Source organism: Xiphophorus couchianus, chromosome 16 (assembly GCF_001444195.1).
Source record: "Xiphophorus couchianus chromosome 16, X_couchianus-1.0, whole genome shotgun sequence".
Taxonomy (NCBI): domain Eukaryota; kingdom Metazoa; phylum Chordata; class Actinopteri; order Cyprinodontiformes; family Poeciliidae; genus Xiphophorus; species Xiphophorus couchianus.
The window spans coordinates 3,182,893-3,209,624 of record NC_040243.1 but is presented as its reverse complement, the minus strand read 5'-3'; the positions used below and the strand labels follow the sequence as shown (position 1 = coordinate 3,209,624).

The window sequence follows — 26,732 nt, the reverse complement described above, 5'->3', positions numbered from 1 at the left end:
ACTCAACCAATCTTTCAACCAGTCTCTTTTTTTTCTCATTATGGAAACACCAAACAATTTAAATATCACGGGTCTGTCTTTGATGCTAATTTAATATTCAAATTTCCTATTAAGAAAATAAAAACCTCTTAAGTTTAATCTTGGAAGATGCTGTTTGTTTAACTTGGCTGTAAAAATATTGATGAACGTTATGATTTTGTCTCACATAAAACATAAAATAGTATTTTATAAGTATTAAAATAAATATTTTCACTCTAGTTTCAAGTGCAAATATCTTAGTTCACTTGAAATGAGACAAAACTAACATTTAAGTAATTTTTCTGCAAAATAGCTTGATTTAAGTAAATAATTCCTTAATATTGAAGTAAAAGTTCCAGTTCCTCCAGCAGATTATTTCACTAATGAAAACACATTTTCTCCATGTTACAATGTGAAATTATTTGCCATCATTGTCTTTAAGGACCACCAGATTTCATTTTCAGTCAAAATTTCTCACAACTATAAAATACCAGACAGCGTAAGAACGGATGAATCTTTTAAATCATTTTCTGCTAACTTAAGGTGCAGCCGCGTTTAGTTCGCTTTAACCCAACTCTAGTTCATCAGAAAGTTCCTTTGTGAAGCCGTGTGTGCAAAATCAAATTTTAAAAAAAGCAAACTCTGGCCCACCAACAAACTTCTGTCTCGGTTCAGATGAAATGAATTCTGGTGCCGTTCAAATGCATATGTGAACGTCAAGTTTACCAACGACCAACGTTTGACTCAGAGCAGTGAGGAAGAGAAGCACAGCAGCTGAAAATGTTACAAATGTTGTAATTTTGATCCCAAACTGAACTCAGACTATCAGGTGTTAAAACTCCCCTAAAATTAAATTAAATTAAATTAAATTATGGCTCCTAGAAAATGTTATTCTTATTTTTATTCTTTGTTTATTGAGCTGAACTTTTGTGCTTTATGGCTTCTTAGTCTTTAAATTTGCGACTCAATATATTTTTAGATAAAAAAAATACAAAATCTTTATCATTATTCTCTTTTTTTTGAAAGAAGCTTGTTAATTTGCCTGTATTTATATTTATATTGACTACAGATGGCTAACTCTGGCATATTATATGCATCGTCCCTTTTGAAATTCATAAACAACAGCAACAAATTTGCATCCACCTCCTGTGACCCCATCGTGCTCCAAGCAAAGAAAGAAAAAAAAAATCGAGGTCTTCAGAAGTGTAACGTTATGAATCACCATGACTGTAAGTGCGATGCAATAGCAGGAGTGTGAGGGTGAAGAGATGCAGAGAAAGACGGCGATCAAGAGAGGCCTGACCTATATAAGAACGAGGCTGAAATATTTATGGATATAAATGTCCTAATTGGCAAGCCACTGGGAGGAGCGCGGCAGAGAGGTTAACGTACACTCAAAGAATCATCCCTGCCCTGATGGACGCCTCATTACGACTCCCACCTCCCGCCGTCGCGGCTCCGGCTCAGTTAGAGCCATTACCAGAACCGTTGTAATAACCCCTCTCCATCGCGCAGACGGACTGGAACAAGCGCTCAGAGCGCTGAGTCAAGCGCAGCCTAATTGGCCGGGTTTATCTCCACGGCTCGGCGCTGCGAGAGGCCGCCATGGCTGTCGCCCGCAGTGGGAGATGATCAGAGCGACGCTTTCTGATCACTGAGAGAAAGACCTGGAGGGACTCCAAACGTCCCCATGTCTGAAGAGGGAGGCTGAGGGCGAGCTACTACAAAATAAAACATGAAATGACGAGAATAAAGTCTGTTCAATATGAAGACAAGAGTTGGGCACTAACTATTTACACATACTTCAGTAACTTTTTTGAAATACTTTATTTTTTAGTATTTTACTACTCATTACTTTTTACTTGTACTAGAGTAATTTTATTATGAAGTATTTTTACTCTTATTTCAGTAACATTTCTGGATTTTCTCAAACAAACATGTTTTAACCAAAAATTCACCTGCAGTTTCTGTTAAAGTTTCATAAGTTTTTTATTGAAAGAAACTGATTTGGAAACATTTTACTTTGCCTGATTTTATTATTTTATGCTACTTATATGAATTATTGTGATTTTGGTTCTTAAAATTCCAACATTTGAACCTAACTTTATATTTTGGCCCATCTGATGATGTCATTTTTGAATATTAAATGATTGATAATTTGATCACTTACTCTGTACTTGAATAGACGTTTTACTCTTTTACTCTTACTTCAGTAATTTATTAGACGGTTACTTTTTACTCTTACAGTCTTTGGTTACTTTGCCCTCCTCTGATTATGACTTTATTCTTATAATAAATACTCTGTTGTATTAGGGCCACACTAGGAAAATTAAAACCTTTAAATTACAAGAATAAAGTTTTAATAGTAAAAAAGCTGTAATACTACCAGAATAATTCCTGAATATTGATTGATATAATATTGATAGATTACTTCACTTTTAACATGAGAGAAATGTCTTGTTATGAGTAAAATAATCTGCTAATGAAACTAGAACTTTTCCATCAATATTAAATAATTATTGACTGAAAAAAGCTTTGATAACTTACTGAAAGTGAGTTTTATCTTATTTCAAATGAAGTCAGATATCTTCAGTAGAAACTATACAAAAACACTTGGTAAGACGTTGTGTTTTTTCGGTGTGCAGCTCTTCCTGAGCTGCTGTGATGTTTAGGATTTGTAATCAAACGACTCCGACAAGCATCTCTGTCTTGCTTGCACAAAGGGGACGGGAGCAGAAATCGATGTGCCGTGTTTACAGGGTACACAGCTGACTGTAACTCTGCACGTTATGTTACACACAGCCGAGCAGCAAAGACAGACGAGCTGCTTTTGGCTCGGCCCGGCCCGGCCGGCACCGCTAGCATCAGGCGCCATCTGAGCAGAGGACCAACATGGAGCGGGACGCAGGCGGAGGATTGACTGATACTCACGTAAGAAGTACTCTGATGGATCCGCTTCGTAATCCGTTTCCTCGGGAAAGTGGTCTATCTGTTTACACATTCCTTTGAAGTTTCCTGCAGGGAAAAAACACAGAAAGTTGGAGAGAGTTAACCCACAGTCTCTTTACGGGCAGAGGAAGGCTGATTGTAAATTAAAAAAAAAATTTCATTAGGGGGATAAATTCATTTGATTGATTGATTACATTTTTTGTTTTGAGAATATTTTATTTTGGGGAATATATTGATGTTTTTTATCAACACACTCCTTGGGTTTCCATAGTTCAGAGTGATGTCATCGCTCCCAGGGCGGCCATCTTGTTTATTTGGACTCTGAATTCAGATCAACTATATGACAAAATACAAGGGTCGGGATATTTTATAGTTTAATTACAAGAATAAAGTCATAATTTTATGAGAACTCCAACACGAAAAATAAAAACTTACACGAGGATCGTTGAGCATCTTGTGAAGCTATACTTTGGTGTGAGTTTTACAGATAATGCTAAATACTTTATAGGAATACTAAATACCTTTTAACACATCTGAATCAAATTGTTATCAATACCAGGATTTTTAAACTATCATGCAAACAACCGAGTCTGTTTGGTCCTGATGAAATCCTGCATCTAACCTCTTTTCCTCAATAAAACAACTTTTTCAAGATATTTCTTTTCTGCTAATATGTTCTCGTAATTAAACAAAAATTCTCAAGGAAGATAAAGTTATGTGATTATTTTTATGTACTAACAACATAAATGACATATGCCAAAGAATATTTAGTTATTCATTTAGATTTTAGACTGACACAGAATTACAATTTAAAGCCAGAATTCTGAGAAAAATCTGAATTCTGAGATTAAAATAAAAATTCTGAGAAAACAGAAATTTGAGAAAAAAACCCAGAATTCTGACATTAAAGTCAGAATTATAAGAAAAAGTCAAAATTCTGAGATTAGAATTTAATAAAGTTTTTTGTTTGTTTATTTTTTGTTGGCCCTAATCTTATTCCGTTGAAGTTTTTTTTAAAGCCAATGTCAAGAAAACTGGTATGAGGTTTGAGATCTATCCAGGTACACACAGAAAAAGGTGCATGAAAGCCTGAAGGAAATAAAGCAATCTTGTGTTTTGATTTATAATGATTGAGTGTTTTGATAATGATTAAGTTGAACATGGATGAATACAATAGGTAAAATGACTGTATGTAAGTAATCACTGAATGATTCACTGAATGATTCTGAAGTGTACGAATCATGATCTGTAATAACATGACAACAATGAAATGATTAAGGTTTGATGATTTATAATAAGTGAAAGAGGTGATTAATGCTTATGATTAATGCTTAATGGAAATCAGCACATAGTTTTTAATATTTGACTGTGTTTAAAAGTTAATCAGAGGAAAGCACATAGGTTTTAATGTTAAAAAGAAAAAGGGAAAAAGCAGAAGGGGAACTTGTGAGTTCCTGCTGTCGCAAGCAGTTCTGAACAGATGGCCAGATGCACAGGATGGGTGGGGCGGTATGGTTGGCTAAGAACAACGCTGAGGAAAGGACGGTACTTTCCATCCCAGCCAGCAGACAGGAGGGGCCGAAACCACGTAAACTAACACTCCCCATACACATATATGGCAGAGAACTGTATATAAGCAGACGGAAAAGGAGAAGTTCTTGTTCTTTGTCTGCGGCACCGAAGTAGAGCTAACACGAAGAAGCAGATCAAGGAAACAACAGCAGACCACACCCTGAAGCCACGGGAAAAGCTGAAGCTTCGTGCCGCCAAAGGGAGACAAGTTCCAATCGTCCAACCCGGGTTTCTGATTCGATCGTCGGTCTTACCTCAACCCAAACATTGCAACAGACTTGGAGAAAGGACAAAGGTCCCGGAGGGATAAAAGAGTTGGGTTTTCAAAAGCAATTGAACCCTCTCTACTTTGCTTCCATTCTAAAGAGGATTTTTTCACACAAAGGATAAAGACTCAGACCAAGGTTTTCGGACGTTCCTGTTGCCAAAGATCCACCACCAACTGGGTATGAGTTGAACTCGCTTCCTAAAAAGCTATCTCAGAATCTGCGACATAGGTTAGGGAAAGAGACAGGAGGGTATGATTGTACATGTTGATCTTACTACACTGCTCTTGACTTATATACAATTGATTATTGATTTGTATGTCACATATCCCTGCTTAAGCTTGCTTAATAAATTCTTACTCTAAAATTCTAATGAGGTTGGTGGACATTGGAATTAATTGAGTCATTTAATCATTTTTCAGTTCTTTTAATAAAGGTAAAACTAAGGTACATGGTTCTAGTGATAAGGAGGCTTCATAATTTCCTTTGGCGAGAGTAAAATAATGACCCAGGGACTTACATCCAAGTCACTAAATTTAATCTAGCCGGTTCCAAGAGCAAGTTATATTTTAGAAAGCGAGCTACCGTTAACAGGAGTGGTTATTGGAATTACGCAGCTGTGAGGGCTACTCAGCTGACTGTTTCTTAACTGAAAAGGGTCGTAACTTCTGGATTGGAGGTAGTTAGAGCTAGACGAATCGCTTTCGACACCAGTTTAAATAAATTATCTCTTATAGATCTCTTTTAGGGTAATACCCAGGTCTTAGAGATTTTCCGGACCTGTTAGACAGAGAACTGGTCAGTAGTCAGTCCCGGAGGGTTATGATGAAGTGGGCGGGGCTAGCTATTGCAGGATAACGGACATGGCGCCCAACGTGGGGCGGAGCCAAGTAGGCGGGCCCTAATAAACCAAGTCAGTAAAGACAGAAGTGTGATTCTGAATAGCTCACTTGGATGGTTAACTCTGAGGGAATAGAGTTAACGGTGACTGATAAGGCCGTCAGTCACAACCCTTGCAGTAACTGTATAGCATGCAGGTGAGGGAAAGCTTCTACTGAGGATAAGTGATAGTATCCAGACAGTGAAGCCAGTAGCCAACACAGCCTGGACCCATCCCTACTCAAGAGCGCAAAGAGAGGCTTTGGGGGATAGGCAACTCGAAGACAAAGACAACTATGAATGAAGAAGAAAGAGGGGAACTGGATCCCCTGCCAAAGCCAACGATGGGACAAGAGGCAAGCAACATCAGCCGGGATGGAGAGAGTCATCAATCCCATCTTTCCCAATCCACATTATCACAATTGCCTATATCGTTGATATTACTCGGTGATGGATTGGATTCCTGGATTGAGGTAATTAGGAGGGTTTTCTTTGAATCTCACTACACCATCAAAGAGGACATGGCACGGAACTTAATGAAGTACCTGGTGCAGACTCGGATATACTTTTGCACACAGCTTAAACATGGTCACCGACTGGGAGTCGTTAAATGCCCGGTAAAGATAACCAAGAAATCGGAGATCAGAGAATGGCTGGAATGGTTTGCTGAACTCCTTGAAGGATGGACGATTGGTGAGCTGCGGATGGTCTACAGCCCCTCCGAGAAATATGACAGCCTAGTGAAGACAGCCACATTGGCAGCGGGCATCGAAGGGATCCTGGTGAACCCTCTCGCCAGTGGGGTGCGCAAATACAAAGAATATACCGAGGTTCTGCAGAGACTTTCGGCCTTCAAAGAGACCCGAGGAAAAGAGCAAGCCCCAGACAAAGCGGAATCGGAGGTGGCTGAGGCCCCCTCTCGACTGCCCAGCAGAGCCACAACACCAACTAACCAGCCGAAGCAAGATCAGCAGGACCTGATAGACCTGACGGAAGGCGATGACGATATCCCAGCTCGACCGGGAGCATCGCGGAACGACGAGATCCCCTCTGAGCAGTCAGAAGAGGAAAATCACGAGGGATCGCTCATCGAAGGTTTCGCTGAGGAACAGTTGGAGCAAGCGGCCAGGGATTGGTCCCCTCGACAGGGTCGGGAGTTCGGGTTTCATCCCCGAGTCCACAGCACGGAAAGGAGGCAGCTACGGCCACCTACGAAGACTCCAGCGGGCAGCAGCTCCGACGAGGACGGGGAGGAATCGGATGAGGAGCTATGGGACCCCGGCCGCCCTAAAAAGAAGACCCAGAAGTCGGATGTTTGGAGGAGCACCCGAGAGTTGGCCAAAATACCATCAGAGACCATCAGCTTAAGGCTGGAATCCGGACTCATGATTTACCAGTTTATTGGAGGAATATGGGAACTTGAAGGTGACGGGCTGATTGTGTTCACCAATGATAGATACCAGATCCACAATCGAAAGTTTCGACGCAGCCTTAAAAACCAAGCTGGGAAATATTACCAAAAAGATTCAAAGGTGTTGGAGGCTTCCTGTAGTGAAAAAACTAGAGGAGACGTAGTGATGATGAAGGGCTACAGTCTTCCTTATGGTGCCGTAATTCTGGTCCCAATTGATGTTTACAAGAAAGGAGAGAGTCTGGAGGAGTATCGGAAGAAGATGTGGCATGGACTCGAAAGGGGCCTGGTGACCGCCAGCAACGAAAGCATGAGAAGGGTGATGGTGAGCGTGCAGGGACTAAGATCGGCAGATTTGCCAGGGGACACCGCCAGGGCGGTCACAGAGAACGGAGTGGTGAACATAGCCAAGACCAACAGTCATTTCTTTGTGTTCAAAGAGGTGGTGGTGGTGGTAGACCCCCGTATGCATCGACTCCGTACGGAGCAAGGTGTGCGAATGGCAACTGAAATGGAGGAACAATGCCGCATCAGCCACCCAGCAAAGGAGATTAAGAAATATCCCTTAAAAATACCCCAGAGTGGAGTTTCAAACACCACCCAGACCGGCAAGGCCAAGGTTATGGAGCCAATCAGGATAAAGTTAAGGGAAGCACCAGTCGGGCCAGAGTCCCAAGCCGCAAGATATGTCAAAGAATTCTCATTCGAAGGAAGCAGCAGTGAACTGAGGCAACCCAACGCGGACAGAGTCAAGGATGAGCAGCTGACGGTCCAGAGAGAAGTAGGACCGATGAAACCAGCCAAGATTCAACCGCTAAACTCCCCCAGGAGGGAACCTCTTCGACAACAACAGTATGAGGACATCAGCGACTCGGAGGAAGGAGAAGAGCAACAGGAGATCGAACATTCTGAAGAAGAGGAAGAAGAGAGTGATCACGGCAGCATCTTCTCCGACCCAAAGCAACCACCGACAGGGCATAAGACACTCTGAACGGGACAGCGCCGAGGAAAGAAGAAAGAAATAGAAACCTTTGACATCGAGGGTTCTTCTGAGAGACTGGCGAGAGACGTGGCCTGGGGCCCCGTACAGGCTAAAGACGGACGGCGTACGTATGTACCAGAGGTCGGTCAGACAGAGTACCAGATTCCAGCAGGATGGGCCAGCAGGCTGGGAGACAGGATGCTACTCGAGGTAGAAGCGACAGTCGGGGAGTGGGCTAACATCCTGATGACACCATCCTGCTCTACCCTGACAGCACACTATTCCCTGACCACCAACTTCAGGAATGCATACATGGGAATTATGTATGATGTGATGCTGCGACGACTGAAGAAAGCGGCCTACAAGTACTCCAGGGAGACTCGACAGAAGCTGGACGAGGTGTCGGCTGATGAAGAGGAGCCGCAGGCGACGTCTTCAGAGCCAGGACCACAGATCCCGCGGGGACCACAAGGAGTGTCAGCCCAGCCACCGGCCACTACTACCGGACAAGATGCATACGCAGAACTAAAGAATCTAAGGCTGGTGATTCGGAGTAAAAACCCAGACGAAAATAATGAGGAGTATTTGAAAGATGTCTGGCCAACTGTGCTATCTACCACCAACCACGAAGGGGCCAAAAAGTTGTGGCTGACCAGCGTGACTGCGGACCCGATGGTTGGAACAGAGTCAGCACAGAGTAACTATGAGAGATTAGTGTTGGAGGACATGGACGACGAAGAGTCCCAGGTGAAGAGGGCTAGAGGACGGCTGGACAAAGGAAGCCGGTTGGAACCGCTTTGGCACACACTAAAGCAAACCGTTTCTCCCGCGAGGTATGTGAAGGTACTGCGTGAGGTGACAAAGGGACGAAGAGGAGAGATTGTGTTTGTGAAACTACCAGTGAGAAGCACAACCGTGGCCCAGATGGATGTGGCAGTGCAGGGATTCGACCTGGAGCAGCAGTACTACGAGGACAAAAGGAAGAAGGAGGCTAGCCAACCAGCCAAGCCACCTGGAAGGGTCAACATCAGACAGCCATCCAACTTCCAGAACAGGCCGTTCCCGCAGGGCACACAGCCATCCAACTTCCAGGGCCGGCCGTTTCAACAAGGAGCACCACCATCCAATTTCCAAAACCGGCCGTTCCAGCAGAAACCACCAGGACCAAAAGGAAGACCGACCAACCCGCCGGCTTCACAAAATCAGCCAGGGAAAGGTCAGTTCCTGACGGATGAGGAATATAGGAAATTGAGCCCAGAACAAAGGACGGCCCTCCGTGAGTCCCGTAAAGCCGGGGCCGGAGGGTCACCAAAGTAATGGCGTCCAGGTCGCGGGTCATTTTAGAAAATGCCTACTGGGAAGGGGACGAAATCTACGCCAAAGTGGAGGGAGTACCCTACCTGGTGGACACCGGAGCGGAGGTGTCTATGACCCGCAAAGACCTAGAAACAGCAGGACACCTGAAGGTTCAGTTTGCTAATGGAAAAATAGAAGAAATGCCATACGGGACATGGAAAGGAGTAGTGTGGGTGAAAGGTCCTTACAATCTACTCACAGTAAAAGACTTAGATGAACTCAGTAAAAAGAAAGGCACACATCGCCGACTAGAGCGAAGGCTGACGAGCTTGAAAGCAAGGTTGGTGAAAGTCGGCCCGACCCAAACCGGATCCGGGCAGCAGGACTGGTACAAACCGATTGACATACCGACGGTGACAGAACAGAAGATCGCAGAGAGTGACTTCTCCCCGGCTGGGAAAGAGAAGCTGCGTGAGATCATCGTTACAGCGCAAGTGGCACGGTTCAAGAACGATTGTGGGGATTTGGGTCCCAAGTTTGTTCATCACATCGAAGGTGGGGTTCATCCACCTGTTCGGCAGTACCCGCTGAATCCGGGAGCAGTCGAGGAGATGGACAAGATAGTGAAGGAGCTGAGCGCCCTGGAAATCATCAGAGAGGAGCTCAACCCGATCACCAACAGCCCCATCCAGGCGGTGAAGAAACCTGAATCGGCTGGAGGGGGTTGGAGACCAGTTATCAACTTCAAGGCCCTGAATCGGAGAACAATAGCAAACCGAGCCAGTCTAATCAATCCCCAAGGAGCGCTGAAAACTCTTCGAGTCAAGAAGTTCAAGTCATGCATCGACCTAGCAAATGGATTTTTCTCTCTACGCCTCGCCAGACAATCGCAAGGTAAAACTGCGTTCACCCACAAAGGCAAGAGCTATGTGTGGCAAAGGTTACCCCAGGGATACAAGAACTCCCCAAACGTGTTCCAGTCAGCAGTGATGGAAGTACTGGGGGACGTAGGTGCAACTGTGTACATTGATGATGTCTTTATTGCTGATGACACAGAAGAAGAACACCTACAAAGACTACAAAAAGTGGTAGAAAACCTCACCAAGGCAGGCTTGAAGCTAAACCTCAAGAAATGTCAATTTGGACAGTTCCAAGTGAATTATCTGGGTTTCCAAGTCACGTCGGACTTGGGACTCTCAGACGGGTACAGAGAAAAGCTGACGAACATTCAACCACCTCAGTCAGAGAATGACTTACAGAAAATATTAGGACTATGCAACTACGTCCGGGACCACGTACCCAATTATCAGAAGTATGCCAAGCCTTTGTACAAATGCCTGAGAAAGAGTGAGGAGGACGAAAAGGACGGAAAAAAACCCTGGGTTTGGACAGCAGCGAATCAACAGAACCTGGAAGACTTGAGAAAAGCCATTCAAGCAGCTGTGAGACTGGAGCCAAGAAGTTTGTCAGAAAGACTGGTGGCAGAAATCAGCTGTGAGAATGACGATGCCATGATCAAAGTGAGTAATGAAAATGGAGGCTTGGTTACCCTGTGGAGTTACACCCTGACTTCTGTTGAGAGGAAATATCCGCAGGAGGAGAAAGAGCTAGCGGTGTTAGCTCGTTACTGGGGTGTGCTGAAGGATCTAGCACAAGGACAACCAGTTAAAGTCATCACACAGAGCCAAGTTCATAAGTATCTAAGAAAAGGTACCGTGGAAAGTACTAAAGCAACTAACACACGGTGGGGAAGATGGGAAGACATCCTGCTGGACCCGGAGCTTGAGATTGGGCCAGCACAACCCACCAGTAAGAAGAAACCGCCAGAGACATCTGAGAAGCCAAAACAACCGGAATGGACAATCTACACCGATGGATCCAGAAAGGGGTCCGACCAGTCGGCATACTGGGGATTTATTCTGAAGCAAGACGGCAAGGAAAAATGCCGTCAGAAAGGAAAAGCTCCCGGTAGTGCTCAAGCCGGAGAAGTAACGGCCGTACTGGAAGGATTGCTGGAGCTGGTGAAAAGGAAAATCAAGAATGCCAGGTTAGTAACCGACAGTTACTACTGCGCTCAAGCCCTTAGAGAAGACTTGGCCATTTGGGAAGAAAATGGTTTCGAGACAGCGAAGGGCAAGCCAGTGGCACACAGAGACTTGTGGAAAAAGATTGCTGAGCTAAAACTACAACTGGAAATAGATGTTGAGCATCAAAAAGCACACACGCATGAGGGAGCTCATTGGCGTGGGAATGATGAAGTGGACTGTTATGTCCAGCAAAGAAAGATCGTCTTTGTCGGTACCGAGAAGTGGGACAGCACTCCCAGAGGACGGGAGGTCCCAGAAGAGTACGTGGTTGAGGTCGTGCGGAGCGTGCATGAGGCCCTTGGACATGCAGGCGTACGACCTACCCGTAAGGAGCTGGAGGAGCAGGATCTTTGGATCCCAGTGAAACAAGTCCAACGCGTGCTAAGGGACTGTGAAGTATGTGGACAATACAACGCAGGTCGCCGAGGGCAGCGGATGGAGGGGTTATCCATCAAAAGCACGGTCCCCTGGGGTTCAGTCTGCATGGATGTTGCAGGCCCCATGGGGATAACAGGAAGAAGAGGTGAGAAGTACCTCTTAGTGCTGGTGGATTCTATGTCGGGGTTTGTAACTACAAAAGCAGCCAGGAAAGCAAACGGCAACAGTGTTGTCGGCATGCTGGAACAAGTATGCAGTGCCCTGGGAATCCCGAAAGAGCTGCGCACGGATAATGGGACTCATTTCCGTAATTCACAGGTTGACCAATGGTGCCAAAAGTTTGGAGTAATGCGAGTTTACTCTCCACCCTATACCCCACAAGCTAACGGAGTGGTAGAACGAGCCATAGGGTTAGTGAAAAGCTGGATAGCTAAAAATGCTAACACCAACAGTTGGAGCACACAGGCGGTGAAAATAGGGCAGGCCCTGAACGACAGAAGCAGAGCCGAGAGGCCCGCCCCTGCAATGGAGCTCAACCAACGGCCGTTCACCACGAAGGAAGTGGGGCGGAGCTCCAGCGACAAAAAGGAGAAGCCGACGCCCAGAGTGCCATTCCGAGAGGGACAGCGCGTGTGGGTCAAAGCAAGAGAGCAACCTGTAAATGCAGCAGTAAAACCCAAGTTTGAGACCACTGACATCGTCAAGCAAGTACTGGATAGGAACACAGTATTGCTGAAAAGAAAAGGGATTCAAGGAGTTGAGCAGCTCAAGCCAGTTCCTGACTAAAGTGAAACAGAAGCCGGTGAAATGGCCAGTGAATCATGTACCATTCCACCCTATATCGGACTGGCCACCGTGAAAGGGGTGGTTATAATTAGAAGAACACCTTCAGGGATTTGGGCAGGACGAGCCCTGAAGAAATTGGATTGGGCTAAAAAGGGAGTCCTGTCGGAGGAGCGAGAGATGCTGATATGGGCAAGAGCTAAAAGTCGCTGTCCGGTTTGTTTAGTAAACAACCCACTCCCCATCACCTGGGAGGGACCGGGCCGTGAGAAACCCAGGCAACAAGGAGCCACCGCAGAGATACTACAACATCTCCGCGTCTCTCCGGTTACGGTTTTGAACAACACCATCTGTGGGAACTGCCGGGTAGGTTACCTGCCCCGACTTCAGTTGGAGACCCAATGGAGCTGGCAGAATGAAGAACCAAAAAGCTGTTATTGCGTCTGGGATGGGGACGATCTCCACCACTGTTCTACTTGCGAAGACCAGCTGGGGAGAGGAGAACTGACTTTGACAGGTCAGGCTGAGGGATGGCAGGTGACGAGGTTTTACAGCTCGCTGCGATATTACAGAACATATGGACAAGTACAACCAAATCACGGGAGCCCCATACCAATAATATTACCAGGACCTTCAGCTCCCCCAAACACCCCAGAAGAAGCGGATCCATGGGTGTGGAGGAGGGAAGAAGGGCCCCATGATGTCCTGTGGGATTCTGTTCATGCTGCCTGGCCGTATGAAGCTGCCGGAACATCCCTGTCATTTCCACCATTGAACACCAGCCACTCCCCTGTGATCTTCCGGGTACATCGTCCTCACGCGTACCAACCATCAGCTGAGGGGCTAAGTGCACTCCCAGATGACACCAGGGACCAAGCTGTTAATGGAGGTTGGACAGGCCCCTGGGAGCTGACCACATGGGCACATTTGATTTTGGAAGTCATCAATGACTGCACAATTCCTGTGGTGGATCTACCGGACGTGCCAAGGGAAGATGGGGTACGCTGCTCAGATATGTATTACTACACCACTGAGGTGGACGGGTGGGGCAGCAATGCGGTAAGACCTAAGGAAAAGTCTTGCCTGTACTGGATAACAGCGGAGTCCCAGTTTCGGGATGGAGTATTGCAACACCCGGGAGGCGTGGCTCACAGAGCGGGTACGCCCTCCGATCCTAGCACCTCCTGCCAGATTCAGCTGTCAGTGCGCATGATCACCGTCCCCTTTAAAGGAATCTACTCCGTCGGAGCAGCCATCAAAGTGGTGCCAGACGAGCAGAATTACGCCACCGTGTCCTACACCGAACCGGAGCCTCCTCAGAAGAAACCCAAGACCCACGCCTGGCAGAAGCTTGCTTCAGCATTTCCATGGAGGAAGAAGAACCAAGACTAACGGATAAACCGGAAGGGGGAAAACGAGTCGCCAAGTCCCAACGTCAGTCGAAACTCACAAGACGGAAAGGTACAAGGGTTTTTGTAACCAAAATGTTCAAAGTAGGAGTTGGAGTCTCGTCGGGACTATCAGATAAAGGTCCGTTTCTAAGACTCCCTACTACCTCTATACTACTTGATATGCCGAGAGAAGATTTCACTCCTTCCAATCCGCTCACCGAAGCATATTTTCTCAAGTATCTCATATATATTCGACCCACTAATTTCCAGTGTACGAAACAGGTGGGGGAAAGTGAAGAGTACACGTCACCCCCTCCAACGAAGCCACATTTATTCATCCCTACCGCACCGCCTGCTTGGCAAGGACGAGGGTCCAGTAACACGGTCCATTATGCATCAATTTCACCTATGTGCCCGAGATCTCTGCCATGGACCTTTAATACGGTGTATCTCAGGGTACAGGGGATCGAACTACGGATACGGTGGGGTCCCCATTACCTTGAACCACTGCAAGGACTGTATTGTGAGATTTCACTTAATGACATGATTATTTGGACCACATCACCAAGTATGGCAAAAACCATAGTAAAGAGGGAAATGAATCCAGAATGTTATATATTTAATAACACCAGGCTTCCATTGAAATTGGAAATAGACAGGGTCTACCCCAATCCGCCACACCAGAGGATTTCTACCCCGTCAACCTGGGGGTACCGCACCAGACTAACTTTACATGGGCAACCTTTGTACACCTACATCTCAGTACCCGCCCCAATAGGGTACAATCACGAATCTTGGTATGACCAGGCGTTGAAAAACGGCACCGCCCAAGGCCCGTTTCCTCGGCCGCACTATTGGAGGGTGTTCCACTGGAAGTGGGTGTGGAGGGGGTTGGAGCCCGACTTACCCTACCCCTCTCCTATATTTACAGCCTTGCAACACAGAAGAGCCACCAGACGCGTTGCGAAGGACCCTGCTAACCAAGGCCGTATCAAGGCTTTAAGAAAAATTTGCACAAAGCCTGATGCACCGGATCCCAGAGAATCACTAATCTGGCCAGAATGGATGCTATCGGCATGAGGCGCAAGCCTACAGACCAGGGTTGGCTGGACTCAACATCGGATTCGGACAGCTCTACCGACGCTGACGACGACTCGGACACCTCTAACGAACCTTTGCTGCGGAAAACGACTACGATAACAGGAAAATCCCTTTGCCTGAAAGGGCTGCTGACGCTTCTTGCTTTGCTATTTGCTGCTGCTGTTCTCGCTACGATCTTCTACTTCATCGGAGTTGGACCGTGGTACCTTACGCATACAAAGGTCACTTATGGACATTCCAAGTATGCCACCTTCAACTGCTGGAATACAAGCACCACGGCTATTTTTGTGCCATGGGACAACGACACTTCTGCCCAGAATCGAACCGGATTATTCGCCAAAGACAACGGCAAAAAGTATGTGGAACGCCGAGCCTACAAATTGAACGACTCCTCCCTAGACGACCTCTTGAATCGGACCTGGGAGATCTACGCCTATGACTTCCTCGACACCGGAGCGCTCTGCTGGATACGGGTTCTACTGCGCCAAGAGCGACGGACCGTGAGATGCAACTGGATTCATCCGGATCGAGGCTTTCCACAATGGCATTGCAATATGGCCTGTCGGTCGCTACTACTTTTACCGGAACAGGGATACTGGGATACCGAAGTTATATACCCGGCCCCGCACAGGTCCTCAGGCTGTCGAACCTGGCTCCCACGAGGGGAGTTTTGGGGAGACTATCACCTAAATTGCAGAGAAGATGCCAACATCACAGAGCGAGCGCGGATCAACACAACCTCCCGAAACGACTTTCGTGACTGGGTCACGAGGCCGCCCCCCAACAATAGTTTGGCTAATATTACGGCTTTCCTGATTCGACAAGGTCCGACACGGTTTATGTACCAAGCTGACCAACAACATTGTTATACGCACCACTTTAGGTGGTTGAATGCCTGCCTCTGGAATAAGTTCGTCAAATGCAGGGGCCAAAATTACATTGTGACAGCCGTAGAAGAATACTGGACGGATTTATGGCACTCTGTACGCTCCGTACGTACAGAAATTGAAGTTTGGCTGAATAACACATTCCCATGGACACATATAGCAAAGGACCAAACGTTCTTTGTGGGAGACTTCCCAGAGGGAGCGGTTCGCTCTCCTGCTGGGTTACAGGAGCTACACATTGCCAACTTGCGTACCCAACGCCTTCCAACTCCTGAAGATCTTCTGAACGCTCCTAAGGATGATTTTGCAAAGATTGATAAGTGTGTCGCCAAGAGGATCTTTAACAGCCTCAACGATACTTATTGGAGGAAAACCCTATCTTCACCGCGATGTGACCTCTTACAAGAAAGCCATACTTTATTTTCCGTATGGAAGTATCACTGCCCCGATCCCGACACCTTTCCTACCGCTAAATGGGCTCTACAAGCCTGCTATGAGGATTATTATCGAGATTGCGATTGGGAATGGTGGGGACTCCAACAGGAAGAACTTCAAGCCTGGGTTATACCATGTCTCAGTGAATCCACCAATTATTGGATCAAGTACCAGTACCTCGCTACAGTTTATTCTAAGGACCGCGCGATTTGGCCTGGAATTTTTTGGAGACCTGAAAACTACGTCAACCCGAGACCCTGGCGCATGACTTGTAAAAACAACACACGACAAGTCCTTGAATGTGTCATCAGTTTGGCCAGAAGACCCTGCCACGAGGTCCGAGGTTGGGAAAGCTACTGCGAACAACATTATGCCGATGAGTATGACACTCACTCTTCTGAAGTTACTTGGCGCAAAATCAATGGTACTTGGCGAAGGGCTATAGTGAGCGGACAGACCTGCACCGACGCAATTCTGGGATACCATCTCCAGAAGCGCAAGAGCATTCTGGGTCTCCCAGTTCCGTTCATCCCAAATCCCCTAGTGGCCATCGCCGAAGGACATGCTTTCCGCAAGAATCTGTGTGATGGGCACACAGACCCAGGGTTTGCTTGGGTCGGACCTAACCTTTTGTATTCCAATCTCACCTGCTCAATCTCTAAGGAAATTTGGGAAAAATGTGGAAAAGGATCTGATCAACATGAATGTTACTGGTTCGAGACTTTGGGATCAGCTATCGTGACCACCCTCACCGACGTCGTGGAAGGCGCTGCTAACATTGTAGAAGGAGGCCTCCACATCGTCGGACAGTGGCTGCTAGATGCTCTGAGCCTGCTGTGGCCATACATCTTGGGCCTGCTGGGCGTGGCCGTGGCTATAATCATTGGCAAAATTGTCCTGGAGGTGTGGCTGAAAGCACTTTGTCGTTGCAAAAAGAGGGAGTACCAGCCCCTCCCCCCGAAGGAGGAGCCTGCTTCTGCATAAAAGAGAGCTGCCGTGTGCCTGCGAGCCATTCAATCCTCGCTGCAGCTGCCGACAGCACCGGAACCAAAAGAACCACCATCGGACATCATGGAATCTAATTCTTCGACCAACACATCGAACCCCAACTCACTTTTTGCTCCAATTCAAGTGAGTACCCTTGAGCACTTAGGGGTTACCCTGGCCTGGGTACTCTACTGCCACACTGGTTCCTGGCCCAGGGGACATCCTATGAGGATCTTCGTTGCGCTACAAGGATATGTCAAGCTTATCCTACGACCCATCATCCTCCAGAAATGGGGGTTAGCTTCATCCCTCTTCGCTTGTTACCTGATGGGCCGTACCCGCATCAACTGGCGCAGGGGCGTTGTGGTCTGCCTATGGCTCGTCACCGATACCACAGCACTCATACTGGAGTTGGTCCTTGGGGGTCGTCAAGCCACTCGAACCGCCCCACTTAAGATCCTCACAGCTATTCTAGAAGGGCTCTTCGCAGTATCTATCCTCGTCTACTTAGCGCGCCAAGCCTTGTCCATCAAAGGTCGGGGCAGGCGCATATGGCTTCAAAAGTGGATGGTTCTGGCTCTTTGGGCAACGGTTTGGGGGATCTTGGTGGTCCTCTACTGGCTTCAGGAAACCTCAGACCTAGCCATCGTTGTGTGGATGATGACCTATGCTGCAATATTCCATGATTCCGCTCATGTCTATGATTGGGGCGAACCGGCTCCAGATCACGACATTCCGGTTCCTGTGATTAATTCTCCCTGGCTGGCAGCCCAAGCAGGCACACGAGCTTAAACCAGCTACACTCTCCGCTTTCGCTTTTGCATATTTGTTGTGTTATTGTTAATCCGACACCCCTAATCGTGAAGTTACCTAGGTTGCTGTTTCTTCTCAGGCACCAACCTGCTGTGTGGGATGTGGGATCGCCGCAGAGTCCTATGGATTCATATGGGTTGCATCGTCCTCCCGCTGGTGTCACCGTTGCGTGAGCAGCCGTATCACCGATGTAACGGCAATTCTCTGCGCCACAGGGCAAGGAGATTTGCCTTACATAGCGGCCTCCACATCTCGATCCCTGGAACGGGTGCACAAAATTGTGTGGACCTCTGCCTTTGGCCAAGAAGACGACGACCTTACAACATCTCCAATGCACACGGGACTTCTGCTGCCCGTGATTCAGAAGTTATGGGAACACCAGCTTACTCGACAATGCCTGCCAACTCTACACCTTCTCAATGGACGAGTTGTGGCAGTAGGCGAGTACCTTCCACCAGCGTGTCCCATGTCGCCGGATATGTTTATCGATGTCGAATGCCAAACCAGCAGTGCGACTAACAGAAAAGGTACCCAAACTGAGATTCTCAGTTCATCTCACCAAGCGTGCCAGACAGAAGACACCCTCTTCGTGTCATCTCCTTCACCGGATCCGCCTTCAACCGATATGGATTTTCAGGATCTGCTGACTGAGTTGGAGGGATTCTGTGACAACCCACCGACACTGCCAGACTCTGAGATGGATCTGTCTTCGCTTCTGCAGTCTTCCCTGGAGGACATTAGCCCTCCCGGATCAGCAGGATCTCCACTTCCTCCACAGTTGGACGCCGAGTGCTGGATTTCTCCGCCGTCCAATCTGACGGAGTATGAGGTTGTGGATACCTGGACACCATCATCATCTCCGGTTGCCTGCTACGAACAGGACATCTTGACTGCTGATTGCGGTGATGGACTTGACCTCTTTTGACCTCGGACTTTGTGTTTTCTGCGATGCACCGTCCGATCTCAAGGAGGGGGTGTCAAGAAAACTGGTATGAGGTTTGAGATCTATCCAGGTACACACAGAAAAAGGTGCATGAAAGCCTGAAGGAAATAAAGCAATCTTGTGTTTTGATTTATAATGATTGAGTGTTTTGATAATGATTAAGTTGAACATGGATGAATACAATAGGTAAAATGACTGTATGTAAGTAATCACTGAATGATTCACTGAATGATTCTGAAGTGTACGAATCATGATCTGTAATAACATGACAACAATGAAATGATTAAGGTTTGATGATTTATAATAAGTGAAAGAGGTGATTAATGCTTATGATTAATGCTTAATGGAAATCAGCACATAGTTTTTAATATTTGACTGTGTTTAAAAGTTAATCAGAGGAAAGCACATAGGTTTTAATGTTAAAAAGAAAAAGGGAAAAAGCAGAAGGGGAACTTGTGAGTTCCTGCTGTCGCAAGCAGTTCTGAACAGATGGCCAGATGCACAGGATGGGTGGGGCGGTATGGTTGGCTAAGAACAACGCTGAGGAAAGGACGGTACTTTCCATCCCAGCCAGCAGACAGGAGGGGCCGAAACCACGTAAACTAACACTCCCCATACACATATATGGCAGAGAACTGTATATAAGCAGACGGAAAAGGAGAAGTTCTTGTTCTTTGTCTGCGGCACCGAAGTAGAGCTAACACGAAGAAGCAGATCAAGGAAACAACAGCAGACCACACCCTGAAGCCACGGGAAAAGCTGAAGCTTCGTGCCGCCAAAGGGAGACAAGTTCCAATCGTCCAACCCGGGTTTCTGATTCGATCGTCGGTCTTACCTCAACCCAAACATTGCAACAGACTTGGAGAAAGGACAAAGGTCCCGGAGGGATAAAAGAGTTGGGTTTTCAAAAGCAATTGAACCCTCTCTACTTTGCTTCCATTCTAAAGAGGATTTTTTCACACAAAGGATAAAGACTCAGACCAAGGTTTTCGGACGTTCCTGTTGCCAAAGATCCACCACCAACTGGGTATGAGTTGAACTCGCTTCCTAAAAAGCTATCTCAGAATCTGCGACATAGGTTAGGGAAAGAGACAGGAGGGTATGATTGTACATGTTGATCTTACTACACTGCTCTTGACTTTTATACAATTGATTATTGATTTGTATGTCACATATCCCTGCTTAAGCTTGCTTAATAAATTCTTACTCTAAAATTCTAATGAGGTTGGTGGACATTGGAATTAATTGAGTCATTTAATCATTTTTCAGTTCTTTTAATAAAGGTAAAACTAAGGTACATGGTTCTAGTGATAAGGAGGCTTCATAATTTCCTTTGGCGAGAGTAAAATAATGACCCAGGGACTTACATCCAAGTCACTAAATTTAATCTAGCCGGTTCCAAGAGCAAGTTATATTTTAGAAAGCGAGCTACCGTTAACAGGAGTGGTTATTGGAATTACGCAGCTGTGAGGGCTACTCAGCTGACTGTTTCTTAACTGAAAAGGGTCGTAACTTCTGGATTGGAGGTAGTTAGAGCTAGACGAATCGCTTTCGACACCAGTTTAAATAGATTATCTCTTATAGATCTCTTTTAGGGTAATACCCAGGTCTTAGAGATTTTCCGGACCTGTTAGACAGAGAACTGGTCAGTAGTCAGTCCCGGAGGGTTATGATGAAGTGGGCGGGGCTAGCTATTGCAGGATAACGGACACCAAACATCCCAGCCCTAATATTCAGCAGAAAAACATCCGAAGGAGGAATTAATTTGGATTTAATTTGCTGTTTGCCTCCATGTTTGTTTCCGTTAAACAGATTACCGATGGTTCTGGCTGCTTCCCTTCTGGTTTACAGGTGGATTTAATCTGATCATTTCGATAATATCCAGTAGCGGCCAGCCCGGATCGCGTCAAAGCAGCGAATATTAGAGGCTCCGTTTGAAGACATGCAGTTGGCGGCTTGTAAACAGGAGCGGAGCAGCTGCTGCGACCTGGAGCCGCTCCAGCTGCTGCGCAGCGGCAACTTTCTGTCCAGAACCGCCCACCCCGGTGTGTCCTCGCCCGCTCCCCGACATGAGGGGGTTTGACCCTGATGAGGTCACTCCAGGTGGCGCTGGCAGGGGGAGGCCTCCATAAGGCGGCCATTACGGCGACCTGGTTCTTCAATGGCGGCGAGCAGCAGGCCGATACCGGGGCATTTGATTGGACCAGATTAGTGTTTCATTAACGTTTTCATCTCCTCTCCCACTGGTGTCCCGTTTATTAGGGGAGCAGGTGTTGGTTGCCATGGCGCCAGGTGTTGCAGGGCAGGTTTTGGCAGCGGGGTGTGATGGACACAGCGGGGTGAGCTTTTTACTTTGTGAATGATCAAGAGGTGGGTAGAGTCGCTAAAAGTTGAACTACTTCAATATATTTTTAACTCAACTACTGAAGAACTGATTAATACATCAATCATTAATATTTAAACATTACTGTCAACAGAATCAACAGAACAAGATTTGGTTTTATCAGGACATTTTTGACATTTTTCTCCTCCTATAACTGTGCTACGATAGCTAACGTTTTGTTAGCATCTTTCCTCATGAAAACTTTTCTGATGTTGTTCTGGTTCTTATGCTAAAGCTAAACATGGCTGAAAAACGTCTCACAACATCTGAATGTTTTTACATTTATTTTGAATATAAAAACAATACCTGGGCTTCCGATTTGTTGCATAATATCATAGATCTCACAATAACAAATTAAATTTAAGGAAGCACAATAACTACAGGAAATAACAAATATTAGCATTTAATATCAATTTATATCAATAATCGTCTATCGATAATTTTGTTTTTGTTTGTTTTAAATATCTGAAATTCTGCCATCCTAGTGACATGACTTTTCTATTTTATCTACAGTTTTCACTACACACCGTTATGAAACTTGAAACTTCTGCTGCAAGCTAACATGTTGTTGCTAGGTAACCAAAGAGTGAGTGAGTTGCTAGGTAACCAAAGAGTGAGCAGGTGAGTTGATTCCACCAGCTTTTTTCAGCTAGCAGTGAGAGATTGAACAGCTCAAGTTTTTCCTCTGCCTACATAATATTGAATATCCTATCATTTATCTATTGATATTGATCACATATCTACCACAATATTGTTATTGATTTATTGTCCAGTCTTAAAACTACCTCACAAATTATCACCAGATTTGTGACTGACTGGCTACCAATAAATTATGCAACTTTGTTTTTCTTCAACTTTCAAACTAGCGTGGGAACCTCTGTACTAATATTCCCACTAATCCCACTCAGTCCCAATCCATCGTTCTGTAACACTTATTTTTTCCCTGCTGACTCAGCGTTGGCACATAATCAAAAAAACATAGATTTTCTTCAACAGGTTTTGTAGCAATTAGAACAAGCATGTGGGTTAAAAAAGAGGAGAATTTCACGGAGTATGGTACGGAGAGATAATAGCAGGAAGAGCAGGTAACAGAAAGGCTTTGAAGGACAGCGAGCAGAAAGACGGGGAGGAGGTGGAATACATCAGTTTTAAGTGGTACAGTAACTGCTGAGCCGTGAAAAAGCCCTCCAGAGTTTAACAGAGCTGCACACTTTTTGTACTCGATGCTCCGATCAAAGTTCCTTCAGACTGGAGATTAGAGTCGGGTTCTCCGTAATCAGCTGGAAGGTGAGCGCTGAATCTTACTGAAAATAAAAGGCACATAATCCACTAAAGCTTTGTTCACACACCGCTGAAGGTGTCAACCTGCTGCCTACCTGAAATAACAATACGTTCATCTGAAGCGGGGTTGCCAGATCTGAGTGCTTCCAACCCAAACATAAAAAAAAAACAAAAAAAACCCACCAACTCCCAAAAAAATCAACCCAAATCTCAGCCTCTGATGAAACTCCTCCGGGAATTTTGTAGCTGACAGCCATCTTGGTAGGTATCCGAAACATACTGTCCATGACAGTTGCTATGACAACAATAAACAAGTCACAAGTTTAGAACTATAGCTCTCGCCTCATTCTCATCTAATTTATAAACCATATCAGAACATTACAACTCGATTATAATTTTTGAGTAATCTTACTTTCTTTTTGTTGGTTTCTTTGTGCTGTGCTTGCCTACCAAGATGGCGGTTCAGTGGCGTGGATCAAGGTTCAAACTTATGACAACTATGAATAAGATAACACACTATCTGCCACTTAATGACAACTATTTCCAAAGAATTTTCCTCTGAACTCTTTCTAAACGCTTGTCAAATGTAGTAAACAGCAGCCCAAATTTAAACAACTTGTTTTTTCCAACCTCATGTGTTTAAAAACAGCAACACTGAAAGAAGAAAAGTGCACATTTCTAGTTCCTCTCTGAGCGTATTTCAGGAAGATGTCTTGTGTTTACATACGGCTGCATTACTCCGTCCCAGTGGAACTGTCTGGGCTAACCAGCAGCAGCAGAGGCACCATGTGTGTCCTAATACCGTTATGAAGTGGGTGCAGGGTTTGGTTTGCAGCTGACCGACCCGTCAGCAGCTGGTGGGAGGGGAAGGACTTTAATTAACGTGTTGAAAAGATTTATATGACAGGTACCGCTGTAAATGTTGTAATACGTGTCAACACAGCAGGCTGCTAACATGAAGGCATTTCCAGCCAACATCAGGAATGTCGACGCAGAGATGCAACAATCTTACTAGGTATTTTTGAATAGTTTCTAGTGTAAATATCTTAGTACGCTTGAAATCAGAATCAGAATCAGAATACTTTTATTGTTATTGTACAGAAGCACAACAAAATGTTGTTTCAGTAGAGCCAATCCAAGAAGACGGGAAGACGCTAACTTACAAGTAACTTTTCATCAAGATATAGGAGATTATTTGGTAACATTTCGTGTGACGGGGTTTGCATAAGACTGATCTGTCATAAACATAACACCTGTTATAAGCATGAAGGAGTCTTTGTGAGTGTTGCCATGAAGTGTAATTCAGTAAATAATGAGACTTTTAATGCAAAGTCTCATTAAAAGTGTCATTATTTACCGCATTACACTTCATGATAGTCATAAACCTTCCTAGAAGACTCCTTCATGTTCATAACAGGTGTTGTGTTTATGACAGTCTTATAAAGTCAAATAAAGTGTTACAGATTGTTTTAAGTCAATAATTCCTTAATATTGATGAAAAAGTACTAGTCCCACTGGCAGATAATCTCACTTATAACATGGGAAAAATGTCTTGCTGTGAATGAAATAATCTGCTAATCAATACTAAGGAATTGCTGACATAAAATAAGCTCCTATATCTTGATAAAAAGTTACTTGTAAGTTTGTTTTGTCTTATTTCTGTTGTACTCATAAGTCAGAAACCAACGTTTTCTTATATGACTTTTTAACCAGATGAGTGATTTGTGCTACAAATGGCTTTCTGTACTGAGCTTAAATCACGAGGCCTGTGAATGTTTGTCTCCACAACCTTTTTTTTCCCCAAGCAGGTGATTTTAAATGACTTTGCAGGCGGATCTTCTTGGTGCTGCTCCCACAGACCGATGAGCCTCCGTGTAGCTATAAGGAGCTACATGCTAGCCTCCTGCTTCCCCTCCTGTCCTCCGCAGCCATAAAGCACTTCACTACCACCGACCTGCAGAGACTGAGGGCCACTCAAGAGTGGAGTGCAGCAAAGAGAGAGGAGGCTTGTTGTGGCAAGGAGAAAGAGAGAAAAGTGTGTGTTGAAGATTTATAGTTGTACAACACAGCAAGGTTCTGGACCGAGTTCTGAGGGACCGGGGTTTATCCGGTCAGCTCGCTTACAGGCAAACACAAACCATGGCGCCGTGACGTAGCAGTGATGCTCTTTATTCATGCTGCTGAGGAAAAGGAAGCGTTCCCCAGGCTGCGTTCACATGGAGGTGCAGAGTTCTGGTCCAGCTCCAGCTCAGATGAACACGACTGAAACTGCAGACGCGGATCCTGGCTTCCAGTTATTAAACAAGACCATCAATGCCTCTCCTGCAGTCCTACTGGGGAAAGGAAGGATTGTCTGGAATGTTGTTCTTAAGTTTCTGTCACTTTCAAGGCAGAAACATATATTAGGGCTGCACCGATTTTCTTTATTTTGGGAGATGTAAAACAAATCTTATCTACTGATTTCCTCTTCCGCCACAAAAGTCTGAAAATCAACCACTGTCCCCTATTTATTCCGACTTTCTTGCAATATTTAGCGACATTTCAGACAAAAAACATCAGCTTCGTGTTGTGCTTGCCTACAAAGATGGCGGTTCAGTTCTGCAGAAAACTTCAACCATGACCGGTAGCAAAAAGTTAATGTCATACAAAAACGCAAATATTTCTAAATAATCACCACTAAATCTGTGATCTTGATTAATACAAAATCACAAAAACAATCCTAAAATCCTGCTTTGTGACATGAAAACATTATTTAATTTTAAGAACTACTTGCTGAATGCAGACAAGTAATTTATTAATATTCCAACACTTTATTGGATTTTATCAATACATTCAGAATCTTTCTTTAAGAAGATTCATGATCTTCATTTTGCCCAAAATGAAAATGAGTTTGACACCGCTGCCTTAAAGTGCTTTCTTTAAAAAAATGTAAAAAAAAATCTGAATTAATCTCAAATGAATTATGCAGCATTTCATTTGAACTCAGCTCTGAAGTTACAATTAGGAATTGGAAAGTTAAGAGATTCTCATTAACCAACATAAATGCGTCACATCATCAGGAAGATAACCTGAGTAAGTCCAAAAAAGGAAGTTTTCAAATGACGATTTAATTCATAAAGAGAAAAAAGCGATCCAAACCAACCCGGCCCTCTGGGAAAAGTAATTGACCTTCTTGTCAAATCATGAATGAACTGATTGAACTACAGTTGTTAGAAAGCTGAGCTCAATTTCCCAGGCAAGATTATCACCTGACCTGGAGATGTAATAACAAATGACAGCTGGAAGCTCTAAAGATGCAAATCCTTTCCTGAAATAATTTTAAGTAAAAAACAGCAGAGAAGAAAGTGGCTGACATCTAAGACCAAAGAGAGAAAACATTCAGCAAGAGAGATTATTACATCAAAATCCCTTCGATCCAAGCAGGAAATTATAAACCAACCCAGAAAAACCCAGAAAGTTCTGCGAGATTTAAAAAGAGGAAACAGAAACTGGGCAAAAATGAAATCTATGAGAACGAAAACTAAAACCTCAAAAATATTCTGTTGACTGAACAAAACTGGATTATTTTTGGAAGGTGTGTGTGATCGCCTAAAACTAACACAGCGTTTCGGAAACAGGAAGTGGACTATACCGCCGGGCATTCTGGGTAAATACAACCAAATGCTACTGCAAAAAATGGTTTGTGATTTTGAAACAAAGACAGAACAGAAATACTACAAAATCTGATAAAATCACGGTTGCGCTCGGTGTCTTCTTCAGAGGTTTTCTTGTGGTTTCCTTCAGCAGTTCTTGTTGCAGCGCCCCCACAGGCAAGGAGGGGAACAGGTTTTTCAATTAGTTTGGATTCTTTGGGGCACTGATTACAGTTTTCTGGTCGATCTTTAAGAAGT

The 26,732-nt window shown here is 45.1% G+C and overlaps 1 protein-coding gene across 1 annotated transcript in view; it reads right to left on the bottom strand.

Moving 5' to 3' along the window:
- cacng2a (calcium channel, voltage-dependent, gamma subunit 2a) overlaps positions 1-26,732 on the bottom strand; it is a 74,436-nt gene that overhangs the window by 18,421 nt on the left and 29,283 nt on the right. Inside the window, exon 2 of the mRNA XM_028043090.1 lies at positions 2,950-3,033. Coding sequence (XP_027898891.1) covers positions 2,950-3,033 — 84 coding nt within the window. The remainder of the gene's footprint in view (positions 1-2,949; positions 3,034-26,732) is intronic.